Source organism: Manis pentadactyla, chromosome 3 (genome assembly GCF_030020395.1).
Source record: "Manis pentadactyla isolate mManPen7 chromosome 3, mManPen7.hap1, whole genome shotgun sequence".
In the NCBI taxonomy this organism is placed as follows: Eukaryota; Metazoa; Chordata; class Mammalia; order Pholidota; family Manidae; genus Manis; species Manis pentadactyla.
This window is the reverse complement of record NC_080021.1, coordinates 64,315,912-64,343,779: the sequence shown is the minus strand read 5'-3', so window position 1 is coordinate 64,343,779 and position 27,868 is coordinate 64,315,912. Positions and strand designations below refer to the sequence as shown.

The following is a 27,868-nucleotide window of genomic DNA, read 5'->3' as shown; positions in this document are numbered from 1 at the left end:
GGACCCCCACCCCGACCCCTTGCCCACAATCCCCTTTTGTGCTCTAAAATCGGTTTCAAAGTTCAAAATATGCATTCTTATTATTATACAGGCTGCATTCTACAGTCTCTTTCAGACTGATTGAAGTTAATTTCCATAGTTAATTATCATAGTCAATTATCATTAATTGATACTTTCTGCATCAGTGATTCTCCTTATGTGGTCCCCAAAGAAGCAGCCTCAGCATCACCTAGGAACTTATTAGACTCGCAAACTCAAGAATCCAGACCTACAGAGCAAAAAGGTCTGGGGGTGGAGACCAGAACGTTGTGTTTTAACTAGCTGGCGGGCGTTACGGCTGGAGGGGCACGGATCTAAGTTCACTGGGACAGCTGTGGTTTATCGTAGTGTAGTAAGTGTGTTAGGTGAATGCTAGGGTCCAAAGTATTAAGGCTTGAATAATGCTGACAGATTCTATTCCCTAAATTTTTTTGAAGTAAGCTTGGGGTAGTCTTTTCCATGTTTTACTTAACCGTGTCATTGTTCTAGTCAATGTTTCATGTGAGCAAGAGAATTAAACAGCCTCCTCACCTCTTAATTTCTGACCCTGCTCAGACTGGAGTTGCCCAGTTCTGAAAAAACAAAACCAGGAGCTCCTGTGGCGGGGAATTCAACGTCCAGAGGCGGGAGCAGGTTTCCACCAATCACAAGCCATGCTCTAGTCGCTGGCCCATCGTGGCGGTGTGATTGGTCTTCCCGCTGACGGAAGAGCACTTTAGTGGGGCCCCGCCCCCTCAGGGTGAGCCATTCGTCGCTCGGCGTCTAGTGGCACAGACCTCCGCGAGCAGTTCAATATGGCGGAGGTCGCTCTCTCAGGGTCTCCAAGCTCGCGAGGGCGGGCAGACGAACAGGATGCCGAGCCTCCGGAGAAGTGCATGGCGGAAATGGCGAGAGAGAATCAGGAGCAGTTTGAGTGCCAGCAGCTGCTCGAGTGCCAGGTGCAGGTGGGGCCTCCCGAGGAAGAGGAGGATGCGGACCTGGTGACCGAGGCCGAGGCAGTGGCCGCCGGCTGGATGCTGGACTTCCTCTGCCTTTCTCTTTGTCGGGCCTTCCGCGATGGCCGCTCGGACGACTTCCACCGGACCCGCGACAGCGCTGAGGGTGAGTGCTGGGCGCGCACGGCCCGGGGCTGCTCTTGGCTGCGGCGGCGGCGCGCCGCGGGGCGGGATGTCGGAGGGACCCGGGGACAGGGGCCGCTGCGGCGGAGAGTGGAGGGATCGAGGCTCTGAGTTGGTGCAAGTCCCGTATCCGTCTATTACCAACTACTCAGTTTTTCCCTTCGGAAATGAGGTAAAATGTGCAAAATTGAACCTAACCCAGTGTCCAATTTTGTCTCCTTGAGCGCTTCTATCGTGTCTTTCGACTGAGATATTCGTGTGATGGCATTTATTTGGCCGTCACTGTAGTCTCCAAGTGACCTAGCCATTACTTTTTCTCTATGAATTTGTGAGACATTTAGACCTCATTTGGCCTGTTTGCTCAGTATAAGATAAAAGTAATAAAGTTATTGCTGTAGAATAAAGGTAGCTGTTAGTGAAATCTGCCTATAGACAAGTCAATCTGTAAGTGATGGGCAGAGACACAGACCTATAGAGAAGACCAGCCTAGCTTTTTGAATGACAGAAAGATGCTCTGGTATTTATTTCAGAGTTAGCACTCAGCTTACTGCAGATGAATGCAACTCCAAGATGTTTAATAGAAAATTAAGTTCTTCAGAAAACCTCACTAACACATTTCATCTTAATGTCCCATGAGATAGCTAAATAACCTTAGTTGATGGAAGAGTGAAGTAGTTAAAGCAACCTGATGTACTGATAGGTTAAAAGGAGTGTTCTAGACCCATACCTTAGTATCTTCCCGTTTGAGAACTTTTTCTCTAACTTTATCACAAATAACACTAGAACCATGGTTAACTAACATTAATTAGAAAGTTAAATCCTGAAGTGAAGCCAGTTCACCATAATTAGAATCACTAAAAAGTCCTTGTTGGGGAGGAGGCTAGAACTATCTATGTGCTAAAGAGTTTGAGTTGGAAACATCAGCGTGAGCTCCCGTTTAGCTTAATGTAGGTATAGGTGGTTACAATGAAATATATGTGCATATTTCTATACATATATAGACACAGGTTAGTATGTATTCATATATATCCTTGTTCTGTTAGATGAAAGAGCATAGAAGCAATATAACCCTAGTAGCAATGAGTACCTAGCACTAGTCTTGGTCTATAATGCCATTCTCAATAAAGAGAACCAGAGAAATGGTTCTCTCTTGGAGCAATGGCCTTATTCCAGGACTGGACAGGAATACACAAGACAAATTTGGAGCATCATGTGCAAGAAAGTAAGAAAGTGTTAAAAACAAAGCAAAACAAAATATTCCCATAGTGGTGAGGATGCAATGGGTCACAGGAGCCAGTTGCAAAAGCTTGCAATGGTCAAAGCTGAAACAACACAAGCAAGAAAATAAAGTAGTATTGGATTATAACCCAGAGTATAAAATATCCATTAGTCATACTGATGTAAATAAATGATGGAATAAATAAACAAATGGGAGAAGAGACTATCTCTCATGCAGAAGAATTCCAAGTAATTTATCTAGCTACTCTTCCCAAGGAGGTAGAGCATAACACTCTACTTCTTAAGTGTGGGCTGCACATAGTGACTTTCTTCTGAAAAGTACAGTCTGGAAAGGCGGTGGAGGGGTGACTTTGCATTGAGAAACCTGACAAACACTACCTCAACTAATCAAGGTCAATGTTAACAGTGATAGTTGGTACTTGATAAGACGTGATGAAAATGGAACTTTACCTCTGTGAATCTTTCTCCCCAAACCCCAGAACTCCAGTCTCTTAATGAGAAAAACATCAGACAAATCCCAATAGAGGTATATTGTACAAAATACCTAAAAACTGACAAAGTTATCAAAATCAAGGAAAATTTGAAAAACTTACAGCCAAGAGATATCTAAAGAGACATGAGTTAAGTTTAATGTGGTACCCTGGACGGGATCCTGCAGCAGAAAAAGGACATTAACTCAAAACTAAGGAATTCTGAATAAAGCATGGGTTTTAGTTAATAATGTATCAATGTTGGTTTACTAGCATATCATATTAATGTAAGATGTTAATTGGAGAAATTGGGTTGAGGGTATATGGGACATCTACTGTCTTCACAGCAATTCCCTGCATTTAAAACCATTCTAGAAATAAAGTCTAATTTAAAAAAAAAAACAAAGACCCCTTTCAAGTTCTAGCTCAAGACCTGAGCAATAATCTAGGCCACTGTTTTAAGGTTAGGGGCACAGAAACCCAGAGAGAATAAACTGTTTTTCAAGTTGTGCTACTAATTGTGAACATAGTGTTGTCTCTGTATTCCTATTTTTGACTGAGGATTCTCTTTTGTTTTTATAGAATTTCATTTCCTACACTTTTAAAAATTGTAAAAATATACAACTCCATGCTTTCTAGAAAATTCTGTTTTTTCACTCCCAACTCAGTTGTTCTCATGGTAAGTAGTGTAGGATAGTAATTAAGAGCATGGGTTCCAGAGTAAATTGAGTTTGATTCCTGGCTCTGCTACTTTATAGCTGTGAGACTGAAGGCAGGTTACTTACTCTCTTGGTACCTCAATTTCCTCATCTATAAGTGGTGATAATAATATCTACTTCATAGGGCTGTTGAGAAAAGCACACGAACTAGTATGTGTAAAGCAAGGTTTCTCAACCTCTGCACTGTTGCCATTTTGCACCACATAATTCTTTGTTTTGTAATTGCAGGAGGGTGGAAGGGTTGGGACTGGGGTTCTCCTGTGCCTGGCATGATGTTTAGCAGCATCGCTGACCTCAGCCACTGGGTGCCAGTAGCACCCCCTCTCACTCATGGCAATCAAAAATGTCTCCAGGTATTGTCAAGTATCTCCAAGGGGGCAAAATCACTCCTGTAAAAACCACTGGTATAAAATGCCTGGAGTAGAGCCTGGTATTAGAGTAAGTGCTTGAATATAGTTGCTGTTGTACCTAATCATTAGATCTCCCTAATGTGTTTTTCGGTCAGCAGTGGTTTGGTTACAGGTATGGAAAAAGCAGGTTCAACCAAGGTAGGTTTTTGTTTTGTTTGCCTAGCAGGGAAGTGATGTGTAGGGAATCTGTAGTTATTGCAGGATAGACTACATTGAGTAGGGAGGGAAGTAAGTGGGGTCTGACTTTTCTTCCCTAGAATAGATTAGGTCTCTTGTTTTGCTCTTCTACCATAATTACCCTTGTGGCACTCCTTAAAATTTTTATTAGTCTTTTGCAAATAACTTTTTGTTTCTTAGACTAAAAACCTTCATGAGGGGCAGGGACTCTGTCTTAGCATTTAGTCATCAGCCCATTCCTAACATGGGCTAGCAGCAGATGTTTGGTAAATATTGAATGAATTGTGTTTAAATTTTATATATATTTTGTGTTCTTTGAATCCTTTTTAATTATTATTATGGCTGTATTTGGTCCAGATAATCTGTAGTATAGCATAAAATTACGCTGTTTTAGAATTGAGGAAGTAAACACAAATAAATGTATTTATTTGTCCTTTCTGTTTGGTGGCTGCAGGAGAGCTTTTTGGTTTGCTAGTTAATTTCACCTTTTTATATACATTAGTCAAACCCTAGGTGAAGTATAATGCTAACAGTGGCACCTTTAGTGGTACCCAAACATTATTTCCTCAGAGATGTCTGCCTTGATAGCTCCTTCTCCAACTGTCTGCTAAAATGCCCTGGAAGATTTCTGCGTTATTTGCTCTCTAGCATTCTGTTCTTGTCTTTCTGCTTTCTCCACACTTTTACTTCAGTTGTTCAGTCATTAGTCTTTCATTGCTACATAGTAATAAACTCTCTAAGGTCCAGGATTATGGTTTACTCACCATTGTATGTATTTATTGTCTAACATAACATCTGGGTGGGTATCAGATATTTGGGAGATTAATATTAGTAGATTATTATAGTAATATTATGTTTTAAAAATAAAGCTTTGTAAACCGAGCAGACTCAGTTAACTGAAACCTTGACAGAAATAAAATGTTCCTTATAATAGGAGCTTTTAGGTATAAAATAAGATTCCAACTAATGCTCTGACACATTTTACAGTTTAGATCTAAATCTTCCTTTTCATTAATATAGAGTGCTACCTGTGAAAGTATTTTAAAATATTTACTGTACATGTGAAATATCAGCTTTATTTTGCAAGAAAAGTTTCATTACTATTTTTTCTGATTTTTAAAAATTTGTCTATAAAAAAGTATACAGGCCTAAATTTATGGTAACCTTTGTGTGTGATGTTTGTAACCTGTTACAGAGGCACTGCTGGGTCAAGTTTGGTTTGTTTTATCAATGTCTTAATAAAATTCACATTTTCTTTTTCAGCTATTATTCATGGACTGTCCAGTCTAACAGCTTGTCAGTTGAGAACTGTATACATATGTCAGTTTTTGTCAAGGATTGCAGAAGGAAAAAGCCTTGGTAAATATGCGTTTTTATATTGGAAATACTCTAATCTATGTCTAAAGGTAAGATAATGAGAAGAAACAGATGAGAACTGTTGTTTTTGCAAGTTTTCCCACATGTACTTGCATATACATCTACACATAGGCAAAACTAGAGTAAAATATAGTCCCTGTCTTCTTAGAGCAGTGGTTCTCAAACTTTAGCCTAATTCGGAATTATTAGAGGACTCATTAAAAAACCGTGCTGAGTCCCCTTGCCCATATGAGTTTCTGATACTATAGGCTGGATGAGGAGCCCTGGAGTTTGTATTTCTAAGTCGCCAGGTGATACTGAGGGCAGTGTTGGGGAACCATGCTTCATGGACTCTTATCCTGAAGATCTTACTTTAAATTTGTAACGGTGTTCACTCTTACTGTCATACACACTCTCTTTTACTGGCAGCTATGATTTTTGAAACCTCTTGAACTTGATCTCAACATATATGTAAAAGAGATATATACAGCTATAGTATCTCTCCTCTGTGTTCCCATAGTTCATTTTAGATTCTAATGGGCAAGCCTCATTCATTTTTTCAGTAATGCCTGATATTTACAACACAGTCATTTAAAGAACCTTTTGATGTGAATAATTACATATTCCTATTGTTTTTTACAATTTACGAATGCCTTCCCAGGAGTCCCCCAGTGGTAGGCAGTACTTATGTGAAACTGCTTCCTTATAATCATGTTGTATTATATAAGATCCCAGTGTATCTTACCAGTAGCCCTCTCATGGCCCTCGCAAATCTAGCTCTGGCTTACGTCACATGCTTTGTGTTGGGGATGAGGTTAGGTCTGGATCTGGTCCCACAATCATAAGTGAATAGGACTAGAGACAGAGCAGATATGGGGGAGACAGATCTGTAGGTAGGTTTGGGCCTTTTGCTGAAGAAGAAAATGAGCCAATGTGGACCCAGTTGGAGTCTTCCTGACCATGACGACCATAGGCATATTGGTTGTTAATAGAGCTGTTTTGTAAATTAAATGTACTAAAGTGCCCAGTTGTGCTTCACATTAGCAGTTGTTCAGTATATTTTAGTTTTTCCCTCCGAAACCTCTCCTAAAAAAGGATAGGAAAAAAATCCGGATTCTATGTGTGACTCCATAGTTTAATTTTGAAGTTTACCATCATCCCCTTTGGGTATATCTTAGCTCTAATAGGCTAGGGTCAGTTATCAAGAATCATATTTCACCATCATGGACTTAAGTGAAGTGGCATTTAAAAGTTAACATTTAAAACATTTTGGAGTTATATATTGGATACCTAGAAGGATTGATGGGTTTCATTAGAAGGAGAATGTGAAAATGGTATTCTAGACGAAAGAAAAACAATAGAGTTTGGAGAATAACCTATAGTTTACCTGGATTAGTGGAACTCTTGATTTCCATGCTTAACTCCCAAAACTTGCTTTTCACCCAGGCTTCCTTATGTCAGTAAAAGGCAGCACCATTTATCCAGTTGCTACAATCTGAGAGTTCTTCATTTTTCCTCACACTCCACATCCAATCTACTAGCAAGTCCTGTTCATTCTACTTTCAAAATGAATTCCAAATCAGACATTTACTCCATCATCTCTGATGGCATGCATCCCACTTGCCCACTGCTCTGGCAGGCCAACCTCCTTTTTCACTTTTGGGCACCAAACTGCTACTCAGGGCCTTTTTACTTGCTGTTCCTTCTCGAATATGTTTCCTCTGTATCTTTGTGTGACTGCTGCTTCTGCGTCACATTAAGCTGATCTTTGTTCCACTGTCACTCAGGAGGCCTTTCCTAAATACCCTATCTGAAAGGGGCTTCCCTTCCCCCATCATTCTCAATTCCTAGTCCTCTTTTTCTTCTTTATAGCTCTTACTATTCTGAAATAAAATTATTTGTTACTTTGTTTATTACCTCTCTCTCCTATTAGCATTGTGAGCATGATGTGAACAGGGACTTTGCCTTATTCACTAAGATACTCTTAGTTTTTAGTGATGTTCAATATTTATTCAATGTACAAATTACAGATTTATAGGTACAAGACATATAGTGAAGGTTCTGAATATCTTGAGATATTTGTGTATAATTTGATAAGTAGTTACCAGCCACTGTGATTAATTATTCATGTAAGTCCTATGAGATACTATTTATTTTCACCATTTTTTAGGTGAGAAAACTAAAGTTTAGAAAAGTGAAATGCCTTTTTCAACACCACACAGATAGCACATGATAGTCTGGAGTAAACTCCAAAGTCACATTATTTAAACAACTGCACAGTATATTGCAACAGATTGTGGATATGGTGATGAGAAAGGAAGGAGTAAAACAGTTACTCCTTAGATTTTAAGCCTTGGTGATTGGAAGAATGTTGGTAGAGAAATAACTTCTTGAAAGCTCCTGTTTCAAAGTCCAAAAAATGTTTAACCAGAATTTAAGTAGTATATGCTCACATCAAATTTCAAAATAAAAGTTTCATACTATATCTCAAAGTTTGTTACATTATAATTCAACTTGAGTACCATTTAAGAATCTGTTACTGTGACACTTTATGTAAAATATAGCTTGTTTATTAAAATCAATAAAGCTTCAAATATTTTGTAAACTCATCCAGCATTTTACATTTTGAAAGTTGATTTTAATGAGGAAATGAACTCAAAAAATCAGATCACTTCCCTAAACAGGTATGTACAAGAGCAGTGCTTAGCACATAGTATTTGCTCTAAATATTTAAATAAATGAATTTATAAAAATTGACATAGTAACATTCTACTTTAGCCTCCCAAATTAATTCTTTTTGTTCTGGTTTTAAAAGATGCACAGTTTGAAAGTGATGAACGAATTACACCCTTGGAATCAGCCCTGATGATTTGGGCTTCAGTAGAAAAGGAACATGATAAACTTCATGAAGAAATACAGAATTTAATTAAAATTCAGGTATAAGTTTTACTTTGTATTTGTGATTATTATTTTTCTAGAAAGTAAAAACATAATATATAAAGAAATGATGAGCCACCTAATAGAAGTTGGGCAGTAAACCCAGAATAAATTTAATATAATCATTCTATTTAGAAATTTGACCTTGGGTTTATAGTTTTGACATGAGCTCTAACAGCTAGGACTTAATGTTTGCTACCAAAGTATATATTCTCCCCAGTTTGGAAAGTATGTCGTATCTATTGAAAGATCACCAAGCACCTTTCAAAAACCAGTGATTTTGTGCTCTCCCTGTTCCTGTTTAAAGATTATAAATATGAAAAACATAGAATATTTGACAAGAAATTAATGTATATTTGTGATTAAGAGAATGTGAGATTTTAATATGGACAATTTTAGGAGTAGCCCTATCAAAGAATGAGAAGCCAAGACGTTTTACAAAGATGTAACAGCAAGGTAGGTATGTTTTGCTAATAGGCAAAGCAAATACTAGGGATTTTCTTAATTAAATAAACACTTCCTCATTTAAAAAAGTATCTTACAGTTGGATAGGAGAGAAAATTCAGTGGTGTCCCACATTTCTAAGAATTAATTATTGATAGTGTAGTGCCTGTCAAGTAGAATTAAGACCTGAAGAGAATGGGGAAAAAACTTATTTTAAGAGTTTTAGCCCAGGGCAAAGAGATCTGTCATGTTACCACAAATCTTTTGGGGCTCTAGAGGAAGCAAGCCTTTGTTAATATACTAGTATATAGTGAGTTCCCATAAAATTCATAGCAAACATAATAAATGACTTATTATTGGTCAGAAACTATTCTAAACACTTTCGTAATATAACTAACCCTCACAACAGCACATCACACCAAGAGGTTAAAATAGCTTGCCCAGGTTTACAAAGCTACCCAGATGGTATCAAAAAGGTCAGTTTATAAAATGTTCACAAGCATCTGGCTTCCTGGGTTGCTATTGGAAATTATCCAGCGATCCTAACTAGGATTTTTATTTGTTTATCCTAATCATTACAAACACCATCTACCTCCTTTCTCATTTCTCTTTTGCTCAAAATTAGTATTTAGGTGGGTCCTAAATGTACATAATGTAGCTTTTAATTTACTTAAAAATGCCGGTCTTTACTTTGGCATAAATTAGAAAGATAGAATGCTGGGCATTTATTAGTAAATATGTAAGGGGCCACTGAAAATTCTTCATATCTTTTCAAATCACAGTTATTTAATCTCCAAAAAAGCACTTATATCATTTATCAAGTCAAAATTATTTAAACTACCTGTTTTAAATAGTTTGGATTTACCTGAGTTATTTTGATATTAAGTAACAATCAGATATTTTAAAGCAATCTGAGGTATGTATTTGTCATCCTGTCTTTCAGGCTATTGCTGTTTGTGTGGAAAATGGTCATTTTAAGGAAGCAGGAGAAGTTTTTGAAAGAATATTTGGTGACCCAAATTCTTATATGGTAATTGTTGGAATTACATGAGAATTTTAGAACTGGTTTTATGAACTGGGGAAAATTGAAAGAGCATTGGAGGAGAAAAGGAATGCTTTATATTTTAAACAGTAAAGACCAGTGCTGTCCAATGGAAATGTAATGCCATTTATGTGTGATTTTAAATTTACCACATTGAAAAAGTAAAAAGAAGCAAGTGGAACCATTTTTAATAACATTATTTTTAATCCAATATATACAAAAACATAATTAACATTTAATGTAAAAAGTATTGAGACATTTTGCTCTCTTTTTTTGTACTAAGTCTTTGAAATCTGGTGTTTGTTTTACACTTCTTTCTAAATTCAGGGGTTACACATTTCAGGGGCTTAGTAGCCACGTGTGCCTACTGTTCACCGTATTGGGGAGCACAGGTATAGAAGGAATTATGATGTGCTTATTTTTCTAGAGGCTTCATATGTGGTTGTTACTAGTGTTATTGGAGTAAATTAAGCTTAGTCAAGAAATGAAAGGTAGTTTTATACATTTTCTAATGAACTTTTAATTGAACAATAACATACCACTAGTAAACAACACATATCTTAAGTTTATAAGTAGATGTGTTTTCACAAAAGGAATGCAGTTAAGTGATGAGCCCCTAGGTCAGGAATCAGAACCATCCCTTCCACCTTCTCAGGGGTAACCCCTATCCTGACTTGTATCATTCAAGATAAATTTTACTTGTTTCTATACTGTATATAATAGAATCTGATAGTAATTTTATATTTGTAAGATCTAAGTTGTAATTTGTGGCAGTAGTTTGTTCATTCTCATTGTTACATTGTAGGAATATCTACAATTTACTCATTCTGCTGTTGATGGCATTTGAGTTATTTCCAGTTTTTGGCTATTTCATTCCTTTACATGTCTTTTGTAGAACAAATACATATGCTTCTATTGGCTATATACTTGGAAATAGAATTGATGGGTTATAGGATATACACTTATTCCGTATAGGAATTACTGTCAATCTTCCAAGGTAGTTATGTTACAAAACAAAACAAAAACCAGCCCTACTGAGACAATTGGTCTGGCATAGAAACCTAAGAGGTAGAATTTTTTTAAACTCTAGCTTTTATTGTGCAACCAATATTGAAAGAACTATTGTCCAAAAATTACGGTGTGCACAAGAAGCTATGTAGAAGGATGTTTAACAGCTTTACAGTAATAGGAAATTGCTTAAATGCTTTCAATAGGCTGAAAGAATGTGGATCAGTGGAATACTTGACAACAGTGAGTAACTAGTTCTACAAATGTCAATCAAATCAACATGGACAGATGTCACAACCAGTTAAACAAAAAGTAGCAAACCTCAGAAGAATACACTAGTATAACACCATTTGTATAAAGTTAAAACCATGCTAAACAATACTGTATATTGTCTATGGATTATACATAACGTATTGCAGATGTAAAGGAATGCAAGGGTATGGTAAATTCTAAATTTAGGGTAATGCTTACTTGAGAGGGAAGGCTGGGTGGTGCAGTCAGATTATGGTAATAAACATATTTATTTATTTATTAATTGTATTTCTTAATTTGGTATTTCTTAAATGTAATGGGCATTCAGATTAATTTTTAAAAATGCTTTTGTATATGTGTGAAATAGAATTTTTTCTTAAGTCAGATAAAGTACATTGGTGAGCCACTTAAAACAAGAATTTTTTAAACCTCTTCATTGTGTCTCTGAATTTATATTCATAAAGTTTTTTTTCAGTCATTAAATATGACACTATTTCTAGTATCTTATTTGTGATTTATTTGTTAATACATTTCTTTTTTTCCTTAGCCTTTAAAAAGGAAGTTGCGTATGATAATATCTCATAAAGATACATTCCATTCCATTTTTCAACACTTCAGCTACAACCACATGATAGAGAAAATTAAGAGTTATGTGAATTATGTGCTAAGTGAAAAATCATCAGCCTTTCTAATGAAGGTATGCTATTTCAGAGATACTCTTAACAATAGACTTAAGAGAAATTGCTAATTTAATAAAGGAGACTACTTGAAATAGAAATTCTTGAAAACTTGAGAGTTTTATTTAGTGATTTTGCAGAAGAATGTGGCAAAATGTTACAATTGGCGAACCTAAAGGATTTATTGTGATATTGTAGTAGTTCTACAATTTTTCAAAATGAAAAATTATGGGGAAAACTTACTAAAATAAGAAATAAGCAAAAAATATTTGGCTTTAATTAAATTTTAAAGGAATTTTTAGCGTATTTTTTAGAAAAAGCAAAATTGGATGAAGAAAGGCATTAAAAAATTTTTTTTGTAACATCTTCTGTCTTGGCCTTAAAAAGTTTTAATATGTTACAGTGGAGCATTGATTGATTTGAGGTAGTTAAATTTTTTTAACATTTGGAATTTTTATTGATTTTTCTTTTTTAAGTAATCTTTTATCTTAAAATTGCTTAGAGAGTGTTGTGTGTATCAAACGTATTTACAAAGAAAGACCTGCATAATGCTGATAAACCAAGCAGGTAGTTGAGGCAGCTGCTGCTGATGTCATAATTAGTGCTCTTTATTGGCCTATGAACAGATATTTTGGTTATGACTATTAAAAAATCAGAAGATTTAATTTTTTTTTGGTATCATTATTGTACAATTACATGAGCAACATTATGGTTACTAGACTCCCCCCATTACAGAAGATTTAATTTAATGCTGTTTGTTTAAAGTGGCTAAATGCTTTCCTTCCTCTCCCATAACCTCTTTTTTTTAAAGGCAGCAGCAAAAGTAGTGGAAAGTAGAAGAGAAAGAACAGCTTCTCAATATAAACCTGATAGTAATGATAGTGAAATGGAAACTGAAGCTAATTTGGATGTAGGAAAAAGGTTTGTAACTTCATTAATATATTTTTTGTCTTATGGATGTAATATCTATGTAAAAGTGATGCTATTGAGTCATTTATTAATAAAAGTAATTATTGAATAATGGGTGCATTGTTTTACTGGTTAACATTTGGATATTTGGAGTACTGTAGAGTTATCTCAAGGCATATGCAAATTCTTTTAGATAATACTAAGCTAAAATAGTAAAATAGAGAGTAAGATAAAAGTATAGTTTAAATCGTGTGAGTACTATCGTTTACCATTCTCAGGGAATATATGGTCTGGAACAGTTGAGGTTGGAAACCTGAATCATCTGTGCTCCTTAGTTCTCAGATCCCATATGCCCTCATTATGTGACTGCTTAATTTTACTATATCGAGGTTATTCTAGTATTTTAAGATTCATATTATCTTCTCTAAGGGTAAGTTAACCATTTCATCTGGGGCTCAACTGAAGAAGTAGTGATTTGCTCCACTGCTGTAGGGAAACAGGCTGTGTCTGTCCCACACACAGTAGTGGATGCCTGAAACTGCAGACCTATATGTGCTGTTTTTCTTCTATACATGCATATCTATGATGAAGTTTAATTTATCAGATAGGCACAGTAAGAGATTAACACAGTAACTAATAAAGAACAATTACAATTTACTGTGATACAAGTTATGTGAATGTGGTCTCTTCCACTTAAAATACCTTATTGTACTATATTCACCCTTCTTATTAAGATGTGAGGTAATAAAAATGCCTGCATGATGAAATGAAGTGATGTGAATGACAGGCATTGTGATGCAGTGTTAGGCTACTGTTGACCTTCTGGCCATACTTTAGAAAGAGGATCATCTCCTTCCAGACCTTGGCTGACTGCAGGAAACTTAAACCATGGGAAGTGAAACCATGGATATGGGAGGACTACTGTATTAAGAGAGAAGAATTCTATCCCCCAAATTATTTCTTCTTCAGGGATTTTCAAGGGTTATTTTTGCAGAATTGATTTTTACCTTTTGCTTCAGCTTTAGGAAAGCTAACCCTTTTGAAGAAGATAAACTCTACCATATAAAGATCTTTTCTGTTGAACCCATTGTCCATTCCCTCTGTACTTCTACCCTTGACCCAAGGCCAGGTAGTCAAATCTTTGTGGTCTGTGGATGGATGTATTTGGCAATGGATGTAATGTTACTTTTTTTTTTTTTGAGACCACGAGTTGAGTGCTGCAGGTTCCCCATCTTAGCTACTTAGAGGTGGAGATTGGGTCCCAGCTTGGATGGACATAACCTTGGTCTACTCAGGACTGAGCTTAGTCTTCCTATCTCTACTTGTCTCAGCCTACTAGAGCATGACTGCTCCTCACTGGTTATCTCCCCAGAAGCTCTATTAACTTATTTTGCATTGACTTACTTTTTTCTAAGACCCATTTTGAGAAGTAGAGACTACACTTTTATTGGCTCAGTTATGTCATTTTGTCTGGAAATCATAATTTAGTAATACTATGACCCGCCAGTATGTTCTTGTGGCCCAGCCTTCCTGTCCAGTGTAATACTGCTTTAAAATAAAATTAAAACTTACCATGATTCCTGGAGATAATGAATACATTTCCTGTGTAGTCTCCTTATATAGTACTACCCACTTATTTCAGATACCTTCCTATACACATTTTAATCAGTATGTGTAAAACAACTCCTGATGTTCCCTTCTGTCTGTCCTAATACTTATTCTCTGACATAACCAATTTTCTCGTGTTATGAATCTCATCTCAGAAATGCCTCTAATAATCCATTCTTATCATTTATATCCTAGATTATTACTTAGCTTTATACTAGATTACAGTTCCACCCTTAATGTGACTTCTAGAGTTAGCTTCCCATAAAGATAAATTGGTTTAAATCACTTACCAGCTTAATAACCTCTGTTGGGTGTTTTGTACTAGATGAGTTAGACATCATTGGCATGGCTCACAAAGCCTTATATAGCCCCTTTGTGTTTTTTGTGTTTGTTACTGTTTTCATATACAACCTCATCTCTTAGCCACTCCCTGCCCACATACATGGTACTTTTTAGCAACACAGAACTTTTCCCTGATCTTCAAATATCACAAGCTCCTTGATTCCTTGACCTTTGCTTCAATTTAAATCCCCTTCTGTTCTCTTCAAGACAATCTCTTCTTGTCATTCAAGATCTAGCTCAAAGATCACCTGTAAGATGTCTTGCTCTGTGATCAGAGATGTCACATCTCTTCTCCCACAGCACTGAGTCACACATCTATAAAAGAACTCACCTTGGATAGTAACACATTTGCTTACCTGTCTGTATTTCTTACTAGGTGAAGAATTCCTTGAAGGTTCTTAAATAGCCTTGTATCATTGTTCATTACCAGGCATATGTTAGAACTTGCAGTGCACTAGGCACAGGACAAAACCAAAACGAGAGACAAAAGTAAAGATCAGAAATCAAGCAAATACCAAGGCATCCTGAAAACAAATAGAATCAGGGCAAATAAAACAGCAAACTCACCAGTATCAGGATATGAGAGCAGGACACAAGAGAGGCAAGGATAGTAGCATCAAGAGTATGATTGCAAGGTCAGACAAATAACTAAGAAAGATAAAACCCTTTATTGTCATTACTAGATGAAATCAATGTTTTATTCTCATAAAGCATATAAACTATTTGAGGTATTAAGAATTACATGAAACAGAAATAGTAGCAGACATTACATAATTTATTGTTAAAATTTATAGATAGACTTAAGGGCTGAAGGACTTAAAACTACACTAGTTGGGGAGAGGAATTGTTTTTAAAGTTCAGTTGGAGACTTGTGGGAAGACAAGAAATTAAACTTGAATTAATGGAAATAAAGATCCATGGGAGAGTTTTAAAGAGTGACATAATGCTTAATTACAGCGTTGACTCTGCTTAACATACGATTTGGGGAAGTTTGATTTAATATCTCTGGTAATCATATCTGGGCAAAAATTAGCTATGTTGTAATGGACTGTATATGTCCTAATGTTCCCAGGGTTTCTTTCCAAAGATCTTTCATCTAAATTGAAATATGACTTGATTATGTAGAAATTACTATCCTTAGGAAAAGTTTGCTTTGTTAACATTCTTACAAATTTTTTCTTCTTTTAAAGTGTTAGTGACAAACAGTCTGCGGTAACTGAATCCTCAGGAGATACAGTATCCTTACTGAGGTGAAGTAAATTGACGTTTTTCTTATTTCTCTTTAGAATTTTTGGTTGAAGCAACTCATGTAGACCTAAGATATGTTATAATAATTGCTATGTTAATGGTATGATTTAGAGACTATTGCAGGGGCCTACTTATTCAACAGATATTCAAGACACTGACATGTCTTGAATTCCAAACTATAGAGGTCCTAGATTGTTTTACATAGTTTCTACAAGGCCATTATTGGGATACACATAAACAGTGTACTTCAACGTAAAGCAGATTTCTGGTAAACTCATATTCTGTCACAGAAACAAGGATATGCTGGGGTAGGAAGGGGATGCAGATTACATTTCTAATGAATGTCCCAAATTCTGATTTTATGAAATTACTTGAAAAACTGTATTTAATCTACTAGAAATCTTCAGAAAGTAGGAAGTCTGCATGAATGATTTCAGAGACAGAGCAATTGGCATGCTGAGTGGAACCATGGGAGGTGTAGCTGACTTCACATGGAGGAGGTCATTGGAAATGAAGAATTGAGAGGCCAGCATGTTATATGGGTTATCCATGGGAACACTGAAATTCATGACAAAAGCAGCACTTGGGGTAGAAGAAAGATCTTTGAATGATAGGTAGTACTTGAAATGAGAGTGAATGACTGAGAAACAGTAGATGGTGATACACCTCAGTGGCGTGAATCCTTAAGGGCTAAGGTTTCTATGGAAACAGAATCCTGGAAGTGGCATTCTTTAGGAAATGAAGAAAATAGAGACCTACCTCTTGTGCTGTGTGATTCATGAAAATTAAAAGATTAAGCCAGTCTCTACTTGAGAAGGTTACAAAGGAGAAAAATATTGTCCCAAGGGGAGAGCTAGATTTTAGACAAAGCAAAGAGGTTGGGGAACTGGTAAAGAGGTTGAGAATGGCATTCCAGAGAGTGCAATAGAAATTTTGGGGAGGGAAGGAAAAGATTAGCAGGTATAATAGGGTATAGGTATAGATTTTAGGTTGTGATAAAATAGCTGCCTAAGCTTAAGTAAGCTGCATTTTTTTCATCTTTCTTTGTTCCTTCATAGAATTGGAGTACTATCAGCTTTCTGAGGTCAAAAATTATGCCACATCCTGTATTTACAAACAGTTTTACCTTTCCAAAAAAGAAAAGCCCTATTTGGAAGCTACAAGGATAATAATCAAGTGATATCTGCCATCATGTATGAAAGAATTCTAAGATTTCTCTTTTGGTAAATAAAGTTACAAGCCATAGGAGAAAATGAAAGTTAGTATTTTATAGTCTGAGGATATTTTTTTGATCTGTCTCATTGGAAGGGAAAAAGAACCTTGATTTCTGAGTAGATGAGATGGAGAAAATAAGTGATGGTGGAGGGAAGTCTGACAAAAATCTTAAGAGGCCAAAAGTTAAGATGGGGTGCTAAGCAAGGAAGCACCAAAGGAAACAGTCCAGAGTAGAAGGTTCTAGAGCAGAAAGTAGAACAAATCATCTGCCTTTTTCCATAGCTTTTCTAGTTTTGTGGAGCCGAGGGATAAACTTTCATGTTTCATTTAGGTGTCACAAGAATCTCTTAACTATATTGAAACTTGGAAGCCGACAAGAAGATTTTAATAAGAAGGAGGAAAGACTGAAAACTCTTCAAAGTGAGTACTTTTATTACAGTGTTGGAAGCAGAGAATTGATGTGTCCTCAAAAACGATCCAACCAACCTCTGACTTTGCCACTATCACACACAAACACACACTTTAGGAAACTGAACCACAAAGAGGTCAAATGTCATGACTCAATAGAGTTGACTAGAGATGGTGCTTAAAAAAAAGTTAGCTATTCTAATTGCGTGTTTAAATAAGATGCTTTTTCTATGATGGTACTGCTTTTCTACTTTAACTTTAATTCAGCAACTTGAAATAGTTACGTCAAACATAAATACAGTTAATTCTTGTTACTCTCAGTAGTTGTGTTCTATAAAGTTGCCACGAACACCAAGTTAGTGAATATTGAACCACAATGGGGAATATAGGTTCCTCTGAGCCAGTCACAAGTTTTGTCAACTGGTAAGTATATAACCTTGTTTTATGTGTTTCTGTTTAAGGACACCTTATTTAATAAATATTGTTGATTCATTAACATTGAACTCATGGCCACCAGCACTATAACTCATGCCTGAATGAAGCTTACCTAACACTTACTTTCTCTAAGGAACACCATACAGCACATCCACAGTACATTTGGGGACCATTTTAGACTGTTAAATAATCAACAGAATACAAAAATAAAGCACAAAATAGACTCTAAAAAACACAACTATTTTAACATAAGAGCTGAAACAAGAAGGCAGATCTTAACCTTGCTTAACCTCAGCTGGAAATGTACATGTCAGGGGTCTCATATTTTCTGTCACTGAGTATGTCCATTAGTGACCACAAAAGCACTGCAAATGTGTGATTTTAAAGACTGCTTCCAGATTTGAAGGGAAAAGAATTAAACAGATAAAGTTTTTTCTTTAAAATAGCTAAAAAATAAATAGGAATTTCATAGTAACCTTTAAAAATATAATTCCTCTTTTAATGTGAAAGTTTTTGATGATGTTATTTCTATTTTTAGGTGGAACAAAGAAGAGAAGCAGTAGACTAACCACTACAAGCCAGAGAATACATGTTTTAAACAGTCAGCCAGGAACCCCTGCAAAATACCAATCTAGAAAAAGAAAGGTATTTGTTTATTTTATTTCAGTAATACCTAATGGACATTAAAGTCATAACCTGAATAATAATTGTGATTATTCCACATTATGTCTGTTCAGCCCTAAAAAATTTTGAGTATTTAATTTGATGTCTTTAATTTTGCCATCTTAGATTAACCAATCTGCCTATTCAGAGTTCTAAGAAAATATTTCACCTACATTTAAAAAATAGTCTTAGGTTGCACATTGGTAATGATATTTATTTAGAATTACTGATACTATTATAGTCACTTGTTCATGTATAAGGTGGGACCTAAATCTGCATATTAGCGTTTATATTCATATCTTCCTAATTGAGATCAAATTTAAATAAGGTTCTTCTGTGCTTTAAAAGAAAAGATACCATTTGATACAGAATTTTTCTATTCAGAAAGTTAAGAGGATGATTTTAGTACTATCTTCATTTGTTTCCCCTCTCACTGACTATAATCCTATGCCTTCTGTCCAATGCCTGAATCTTTTGTTAACTATAACTATATTTTATCTAGTTTTCTAGTTGTTTATAATAGTTGAAAAATCTGGTCCTTGTTCTGTCGTGGATGTAAGTGGAAGGTGATCCTATACTTTTTTCTTACTCGCCTTTAAGAAGAGTTTTTTCTTGATAACCTATTTGTTGGTGGTTCATGCGGAGCTGTAGGGGCTAGGGCCAATCAAGTTGCAGGCTGCTAAGGATATCAGCCTGATTTTGTGACACAAGCTTATTTTGACCTTGCCTTCTCCCCAGCAAGAACTCTTGCTTTTGATTTGCTTTCTGCAAATATTGCTTATCTGTGTGATTCCTTATTTAGCCCTACTGCTTCTCCCTTTTAAAACTAGTGGAAGTTGAGGGAGGCTCCTGCTATTACAAACTAGGGATTTAGAGCATACACCTCAGGATGTGTTCCTTTGGAAATGTGTATAGCACAGACTTTCTGAGATTGGAGGGGCAAGTGACTTTGCCCTACTTCACATACCTTTTGTCAATTTCCACCAATAATGTAGCTTTACTACATTAGGTCATAGGGGTCTCCTAATTTTATCAGAGTTTTGGGATTTTATTTCTTGTTGTTGGGTGGATTCCCAAAGGAGAATGGGAAAATGTTGACCTTATGACACCATATGCCACCAAAGTCATACATATTTTTTGTCTTTGATTTTTTTGAGCTTGAATATGATGCAGCAAGATGTAGATTTTTTGTTGTTTATCTTTGTTTCTTTGGGCTTCCTGGATCTATTTTATTGTCTGTCATTAATTTTGCAAAATTCTCAGCCATAACTACTTCAGATCTTCTGTTCTTTTCTTCTTTCTGGAGCCCCATTAGTGTATGTCACACTTTTTGTTAATTATCCCACAGTTCTTGAACATTCTTTTCTCTTTTTCATTCTTTTTCTCTTTGCTTTTCAGTTTGATGTTTCTGTTAATATGTCTTCAAGCTCACTGATTCTGTCTTCATCCATGTCTAATCTGTTGATGGACCCATCAAAGGCATTCTTCATTTTCTGTTACTGTGTTGTTGATAGCAATTCCACTTTTTACTTTCTTAGGGTTTACATCTTTCTGCTTACACTTAGCCATCTGTTTTTACATGTTGTCCATTCTTTCCATTAGAGCCCTTGGCATATGATCATAGTTATTTTAAATTCCCAGTCTGATAATTCCAAAATACCTGCCAAGCTGGTCCTGATGCCGTTTGTCCCTACAGATTGTGATTTTTGCTTTTTGCTGTTTAACTTAAAATTCTTTTTTGATAGCTGGACAAGATATATCACTTAAAAGGAACTGAGGTAAATTGCCCTTTAGTGTCAGGTTTGTCTGGCTAGGTGTTAGGTTTTGTTTACTGTTTGTTATAGTTGTATGTATCAGAGACTAAAATTTCCTTGTTTTTGCCTCCCTTGTCTTTGGTTTTCCCTAGAGACTCCTTCTTAGTAAGGGTCTGAAGCAGTTCTTTCAGCTGAGGAACTTGTTTTACAGGAATCCAAATAATGTGGTAGTAATCTAGGGGAGGGGGAGAGAAAGCACTTCTGTTGTTCTGTGAGTGTCTCATTCTTTTAATGAGCCCACGTCCTGTACTTCTCAGCTTTTATTTCTCCCTCTTGGGTGATACAGGAATGCTAGAGGGGCTGGAGTTTCCACAGGTCAGTTAGGCACTGGCAAGATGGGTTTCTCTTGAGGGCAGACTTTTGTTAATGGAATTGGAACTCAGAAAAGTTTGTGGACCCCTGAGATCCGGTGCCTTGAGTTTTTAAGTCAAGCTTGTTCCCAGTGAGCCTCCATCAATTTGTCCATCACAGTTAAATGTTTCTACTAGTATTGGCTCCAGCTATGAGCTTCTTCCATCCAGTAAGCTGTGATTTCCTGTATCTACCTTCTGTCTTTTTAGTTCTCAGGGCAGCAGTTTTCCCTGTGATGTTAATTCTCTGATGGATCTAAGAAGAGTTGTTCGCTTTCAGTTTTCAGCTTTTTCTTGTTATGAGGACTGGAGTGTATTTTCAAGCCCTTTATATGTTGGTTCAAAAACTGAAAGTCTCCGCCTCATATATTTAATTAAGCTTTCCTTATAGTTCTTCTGGCAACAATTCCAAATGGGATTGTACATTATTGTTTAGTCATATATCAAGAAAACAAGTTTCTCTCTTCTTTTTTTATACTTGAAAGAAAATGTAGGATAACAACTATGCAATTTAAAGAACAGAATATATATGTTATTGTCTATCACTGTTTACTGAACCAAAAAATAATTCTGTGGTTAATGTGTCTGGTTTATTTTTAGCTTTGCACTGTTGGGTATTTGGTGGGACAACTTGTTTAAGATGAGTGACAGTTTTTAATCTTACTTTGTGTTGAGATTTTGGTTATTTAAAAATATTTATTGCTGTAGCCTGTACCTGATTGGACAGTTTCTTCTTGCTGCATTTGTCTGTTAAACAGACAAAGGCATTTCTGCTTCTATTGTCACAATTTAAAGTCCCTTCTTTACATTTATTCTATGCAAGAAGAAAAGTAAATGCCTTTCAACAACAAAAACATTTTTTCATTGATAGTGTATAATGGGAATTTCTGTTAACAGTATTTTTAAACTATAAATGGTATTATTTTAAGACATTATAAAGCATTGTTTTTTCTCTCTAAAGGCATTAGAAATGATACTTAATTTTCAAGTATAAGTTATATAAACTTCTTAGCCTTGGGGAAGTAGGGTATTGGTGCATTTTTATTAAGTGCTCCTTGCATCTTTTTAAGTTTTGGGTATGGCTGCAGTTATGATTGTTTTATTGATTGTGTTTTTAATTTTTCAAGAAGAATGAAACACAAGAGAACAGCACAAAGGACATAGGTTTTCTTTATGTCTTAAAATATATCGTTTTAATTCTTTCTTATCTGTCATTATGAATGCAATATAGTACAGTAAATCAAATGTATAAAATAAAGAAACAGAGTGGGAGAACAGACTTAAGTAATTATACTGTTATACTTGTTTTCTTTATATTTTCTTTCTGATGTGACAATGATAAGCCAATTTTGTCACTCCTAAAAGTCTGTTTATAGAAAGTAGAAGTTGGCTTCTTTAAACTTCTAAAGATTGTAGTTATTAATTGTATATGACTACCTCCATAGAATGTTTTCTGAGACTCTTTCACCTTTAAACCATAGATGAAATTAAGCAAAGACTGTGAAAACATTCAGATCAAAGTAAGACATAGTATATCACTAAGTAACAATATATCAAGTTAAAGTTGCTCTTTTGCAATAGAAGAAAAAAATTCAATACTTTATAATAAACACTGTGGTTTTCTGGTTACTGAGAAAATTATAACTTTTTTCCAGGTCAGAGGTTAGCAAACTTTCTGTAAAGGGCCATGCAGTGAATATTGTAGCCTCTGTGGATCATATATAGTTTGTCACATATTCTTGTTTTCTTTTTCTTTTAAAAATGTAAGAACCATTCTTAGCTCCTGGGCTGTACAAACAGCCTGAGGCTGTATTTTGGCAGTAGCTTGCCAACCCAACCCCTGCTGTCTATGATCTACTGGAAGATACTGCTTAAATTTGCTGTACCCAGGAATCTAGCCAGGATTCAAGAAGTGAATATTAGTTATTTCTTGAGAAAAATTGGGTTTTTTATCAGGTATCATCTTTGCTCTCTATTAAAAGTAATATAAATCAAATTAAAACAGGAAAACAGTGATATGTATGTGAAATTTGCATAAACCAAATACTACTTTTTAAAGCTGAATAAACATGGGACAACTTATAACAAAACAAATCCTTAACCATAAAATCGATAGTTTTTTTAAAGGGGGACACTAAGTGGCCTCTGAGATTTCATTTCAATTTTACATACTTTCACTTGTCTGTGAAGTGGATCCATAGCTTTCACCACATTCTCAAAAGATGTGATTCTCAAAGAGTAATAACCCACTGCTAAAGTACTTCTAATCATCCCTGCTCTTTTAACTCCCTACCCTCCACATGCAGAATTTACATTTCTTTTGGTTTGGTGTCAGTGACCACCAGTGTAGTGAGGCTTTGTAGAAGTGGTGACTGGTGAGGAAAGTAGGCTGGGTTGGTCATTAGAAGGCCATAGGAGGTTGTCGGTCTCTGTCTAGAGATTGAGTAGCTGTGCACTTGTAGGCAACACAGTTCCTGATAGGAGGCAACTTAGCCTCCCACAGGGGCTTAATTACGGTCGCTGCCAGTTTCATAGCATTGAACCACACAAGATAGTTTTCATCTCGTGTTTGTCTTCTTGAAGCCACCTTGAATTGTTTTTAACAGTGCATTTGTTATGAAGATTGAAATGGAGATTTCTTTAATTATAGTAAAATGCACATAATAAAACTTAGTATCTTAACCATTTTAAAGTATACAGTCCAGTAGCATTAAACACATTCATATTGTTATGCTACCATTACCACTATCTATCCACAGAGCCCTTTCAGTTGTACTTTAAACAACTCCTCATTCTCCTTCCTGTCAAGCCTCTGGTAACCACCATTCTACTTCCTATCTCTGAATTTGACTATTTTTAGGTACCTCATATAAGTAAATAATGTTTGTCTCTTTGTATTTGACTTATTTCACTTAGCATAATATCCTCAATGTTCATCCATGTTTTTATGTCAGAATTTCCTTTCTTTTTAAGACTGAATAATACCTTAGTATTCATGTACCACATTTTGTTTATCCATTCATCCACTGATGATGGGTTATTTCCCTTTTGGTTAATGTGGATAAGACTGTTTCTACATGGATGTACAGAATTTTTTCAAGTCCCTGCTTTTGATTCTTTTGGGTTTGTACCCACAGATGGAATTGCTGGATCATGTGATAATTTTACTTTTTTTGAGGAGCCACCATGCTGCTTTCCATAGCAGCTACCCAATATTTCATTCCCACCAATAGTGTTCTGATTTCCCCACATCCTTGCTAATACTTATTCATTATCTATTTTTTGATAGTAGACATCCTAATAGATATGGGGTCGTATCTCCTTGTGGTTGTGACTGGCATTTCCCTAATGATTAGTGATGTTGAGCATCTTTTCATGTGCTTATTGACCATTTGTATATCTTACTTGGAGAAACGTCAATTCAAATTCTTTGCTCATTGTTTTTTTATTTTTTCATTTTTCCTAGTAAAACACACATAACATAAAATTATCATTTTAATAATTTTAAGCGTACAGTTCAGTGGATTAAGTACACATTGTTATGCAACCACTGTCCAGAACTTTTTCATCTTGCAAAACTGAAACTGTGCCCATTAAACATTTTCCCATTTCCTCCTCCCCCACCTTCTGGCAACCACCATTCTATTTTGTTTCTATGAGTTTGACTGTTCTACATACCTCATGGGAGTGGAATCATGACAGCATTTGTCTTTTTGTGACTGATGGTGAATGGATTTTTTCAGGAAAATGTGTCAGTTGGGGAAATTAATTATAGCCTAGATACAGAAAATCACTCAGATGATCATTTGCTCCAGCATGTGAGCAGAAGGAACATTTGGTTGGTTACCTGTAGCATATACCAAGTATCAGTAACTTTTTCTGTGTATTATACTGCATTTGATGTTTTAAAGTTTTCAGTCATTTTCTCCAAAAATAAAATAGTGTATGTTTAATTAGTTTGTGTTGTGTTTTCAGTATCCTATATTAGAGAAGAGTTGAGTTTTATTTTTGTGTATACTTTGCCCAACAATAGCCACCACAGGATTTTCATTGAGTTCATTAATGAATTGTTAAATGTTCATAAGTTCTATTTAGAGATATGTAGGACTAATAAGTACCAATCTACTAACAATTGTAGAAAAGCATCATGAAACAGTGTGGGCTTAAAGTCAGACTAATTGGGTTGGTGTTCAGCTCTTACTGTGTAGCTGTTTGATCTTGGGTGCTTATATAAAATGAGTATCAACAGGAAGGACCCTTAAAATTTTTATCATGATAAGATCTTACAGAAATCTAAGAAATATATACAGAAATTCTTCAGTCTGTAAGAAACTATAATGTTACTCTAATAAGAAACAGTTGCATTTATAGTAGGTATGTTCTTTAAAGAATTGTTTCTGTGAATAATTGTTCTACTTTCAATCTAATTTTGATGGATGGTTAACTAGGCTTATCATAGTGATCATTTCACAATATATACAAATATGGAATCATGTACATCTGAAATTAATATAGTATTATGTCAATTGTATCTCAATAAAAAATTGTTCCTGTGAATAACTGCTCTAGTTTTTTGTCAAAAGGCCTGGCTTTGGGACGAAGACAAGAATCTGAAATCTGGAGTGAAGAAATACGGAGAAGGAAACTGGTCTAAAATACTGTTACATTATAAATTCAACAACCGAACAGGCGTCATGTTAAAAGACAGATGGCGGACTATGAAAAAGCTAAAATTGGTTCACTCAGACAGTGAAGACTGAATGTGTTTATAAAAGATTGATAGAGGACAGTTAAGTATTTTGATCACTTTTTTTGTTTGAACTTGGTGGTTATTGGTGTATCAGCTCCATAACACACACATGAAGTCTCTAAATCAGTAATCCTAGGCCTTTGACGTAAGAGGTAATGAATTGATTTACAGCCTTAATAATTAGTAAGACTTTTGTTTATAGAATAGTAAATGTACAAGGTAATCTGAGTTGTAACTAACCTAGATTTTCCTTTCAGAAGTTTCATATAAAGGAAATACTTGAAAATAGCAATACCCATAGGACAAAATTTGTACTATTACCAGGAACAGCTTCATGTCTTATTTAGGTACATCTGACTTTTGTTCCAGTGTTAAAACTTTGACAAAGGTGGTTTTAAATAAAGCTTCTTTGTAAGCTGGTGCCATAATACCAGTTTCTTTGATATTTCCATTTAACATACCAATACTGGGCTTAAATGGATCTATAAGTACTTAAGTTGGTATTAACCATGATCATTTTAACATCTATGATAAATAAGTAAAGTCATACATACCTTACAGGAAAATTTTGATTTTTTTCTGCATTCTATTCTTTAGAGGATTTAGTCAAAAATTGATAGTTACTTAGCATTTTGAGTCACATATGCTTTATTTAACAAGTGAATGAAAATACTGAAGTATTTGCATAAAAGTTAAATGGCAGTGTTTTGTAATCTATATTTCATTTACTGTTCAAGTTCTACACGTTACTTTCCCATTGTTCCTGGATTTGTCCCTATACACAGAGTAAACAAATATGTATAATTACTGTCAGCTTCCTGATTGAGTCTGTCCTTTTGCACCAATCATTATGGTCATTGTGTTTATTGCAGACATTTTTCTGGTCAAAGTTAGCAGTGTGAGCCAAAATGGACCTGTAAGTCTACCTCATCATTCCAAACATACCATAAATCATTAAATCTAAGTTGCCGTTAACTGTAAGATGCTCAATTATTTTATGTGCCAGCAGAAAAGATCATTTTAAAGTATGGTGCTTTGTTATTTAGAATTTTACTTATTAAAAAAGCTATCTTATATTTATTTAAACAGATTTTTTTCATGTAACTTGTGAATAGATAAGAAAAAGCAAATTGGGTGGTGTATTTCCTAAACTTCCTTATCTTAAATCCTAATCTTCTGAATTACTTTTTTGATTGAAGTTTTTGTTGAGATGATTGTAGATTCATATGCAGATATAAGAAGTGATAGGTTCCTCACATATTTGTTCCAGTTTTGCTCAATACTCATTTTTTTTTCCCCCAATACTAATTTGTAAAACTAGTATATCACTGTCAGGATATTGATAATAATATAAGCCACCAATCATACTCAGATTTCTCCAGTTTTACTATGTATGTGTGTGTGGTGTGTATACTTAGTTGTGACCAGTTTATTGCTATGTGCATTCCTGTGTCCAGCGCCATAGCTGTGGGGCCTCCCAAGCTCCCTCCTGTTGCTGCTCCTCTACCTCTTTCATCACTTCTCCAATCCCTGGAAACCACTAGTCTGCCCTCCATTTCTACAATTTTATTTTAAACTGTTACATAGAAAGTGACATCACCAAAAATGGTGGAATAGGAAGTTCCAAAGATCCTTCCCTTTCCTGAAGCAGCTATTAAGCTTGGCAAAAATTTAGGATCAACGTTTTGAAACTGAAATCTAATAGAAGCTTAAGACCAACAGGGAGTGCTTTCTTAAGAGGCTACTCGATTTCAGTAAGAGGATGTTGGTGTTTTTGCTTACCCCACTTAGGGACATTGGCTCACATTCTGGTGCAGCTTGATGATGCCAGAGGGGCCAATATAGAACTTGTTCTCATAGAATTGTGGCTGTGTGTTTTACCCTCTCTGGTAGTTCCCCGAGGATTCAATTCAGAAGTTTGCTTTTGTCTTTTCCCTGCCAAACTCCTGGGGTCTGAGACAGCAGACATGGCAAGCAACAGATGAAAATCCTGGGAAGAAAGATGTGTGGAGGTAAAGAGCTGTGAAGGACTCTCCAGTAAACCAGTGAATTCAGAAGGCCACATACATACCCAGGACTGGAAAGTCCCAGAAAAGACCTGGGAAGTCCCTAGGCCTCCACCTTGAATGATCTTTGGGCTTTACATGTGCAGGAGTGAAAGCTAAGGCAGAACTATTAAGTGACCTGGCTACATGTTGAATGAATGACCCACTCAGAGCCAATCTGCAAAGCCCAGAG

At 35.6% G+C, this 27,868-nt stretch overlaps 1 protein-coding gene across 1 annotated transcript; it reads left to right on the top strand.

Annotated features, from left to right (window-relative positions):
• Positions 1-794: 794 nt before the first annotated feature.
• Positions 795-27,868, top strand: TERF1 (telomeric repeat binding factor 1). The gene is made up of 10 exons (XM_036886238.2): positions 795-1,140; positions 5,436-5,531; positions 8,344-8,465; positions 9,853-9,939; positions 11,759-11,908; positions 12,700-12,809; positions 15,938-15,997; positions 17,542-17,630; positions 18,592-18,698; positions 25,464-27,868. Exons 1-10 carry the CDS (start codon positions 834-836, stop codon positions 25,638-25,640), a joined length of 1,305 nt encoding a protein of 434 aa, XP_036742133.1. The 5' UTR covers positions 795-833; the 3' UTR covers positions 25,641-27,868.

What these genes read in the sequence shown, in the direction of transcription:
- TERF1 (XM_036886238.2), top strand. Translation starts at nt 834, where the DNA reads ATGGCGGAGGTCGCTCTCTCAGGGTCTCCAAGCTCGCGAGGGCGGGCA. An exon ending in AATTTGGATGTAGGAAAAAG is followed by an intron (nt 12,810 to 15,937) that starts GTTTGTAACTTC and finishes CTTCTTTTAAAG; the next exon opens with TGTTAGTGACAAACAGTCTG. An exon ending in ACCAATCTAGAAAAAGAAAG is followed by an intron (nt 18,699 to 25,463) that starts GTATTTGTTTAT and finishes TTTTGTCAAAAG; the next exon opens with GCCTGGCTTTGGGACGAAGA.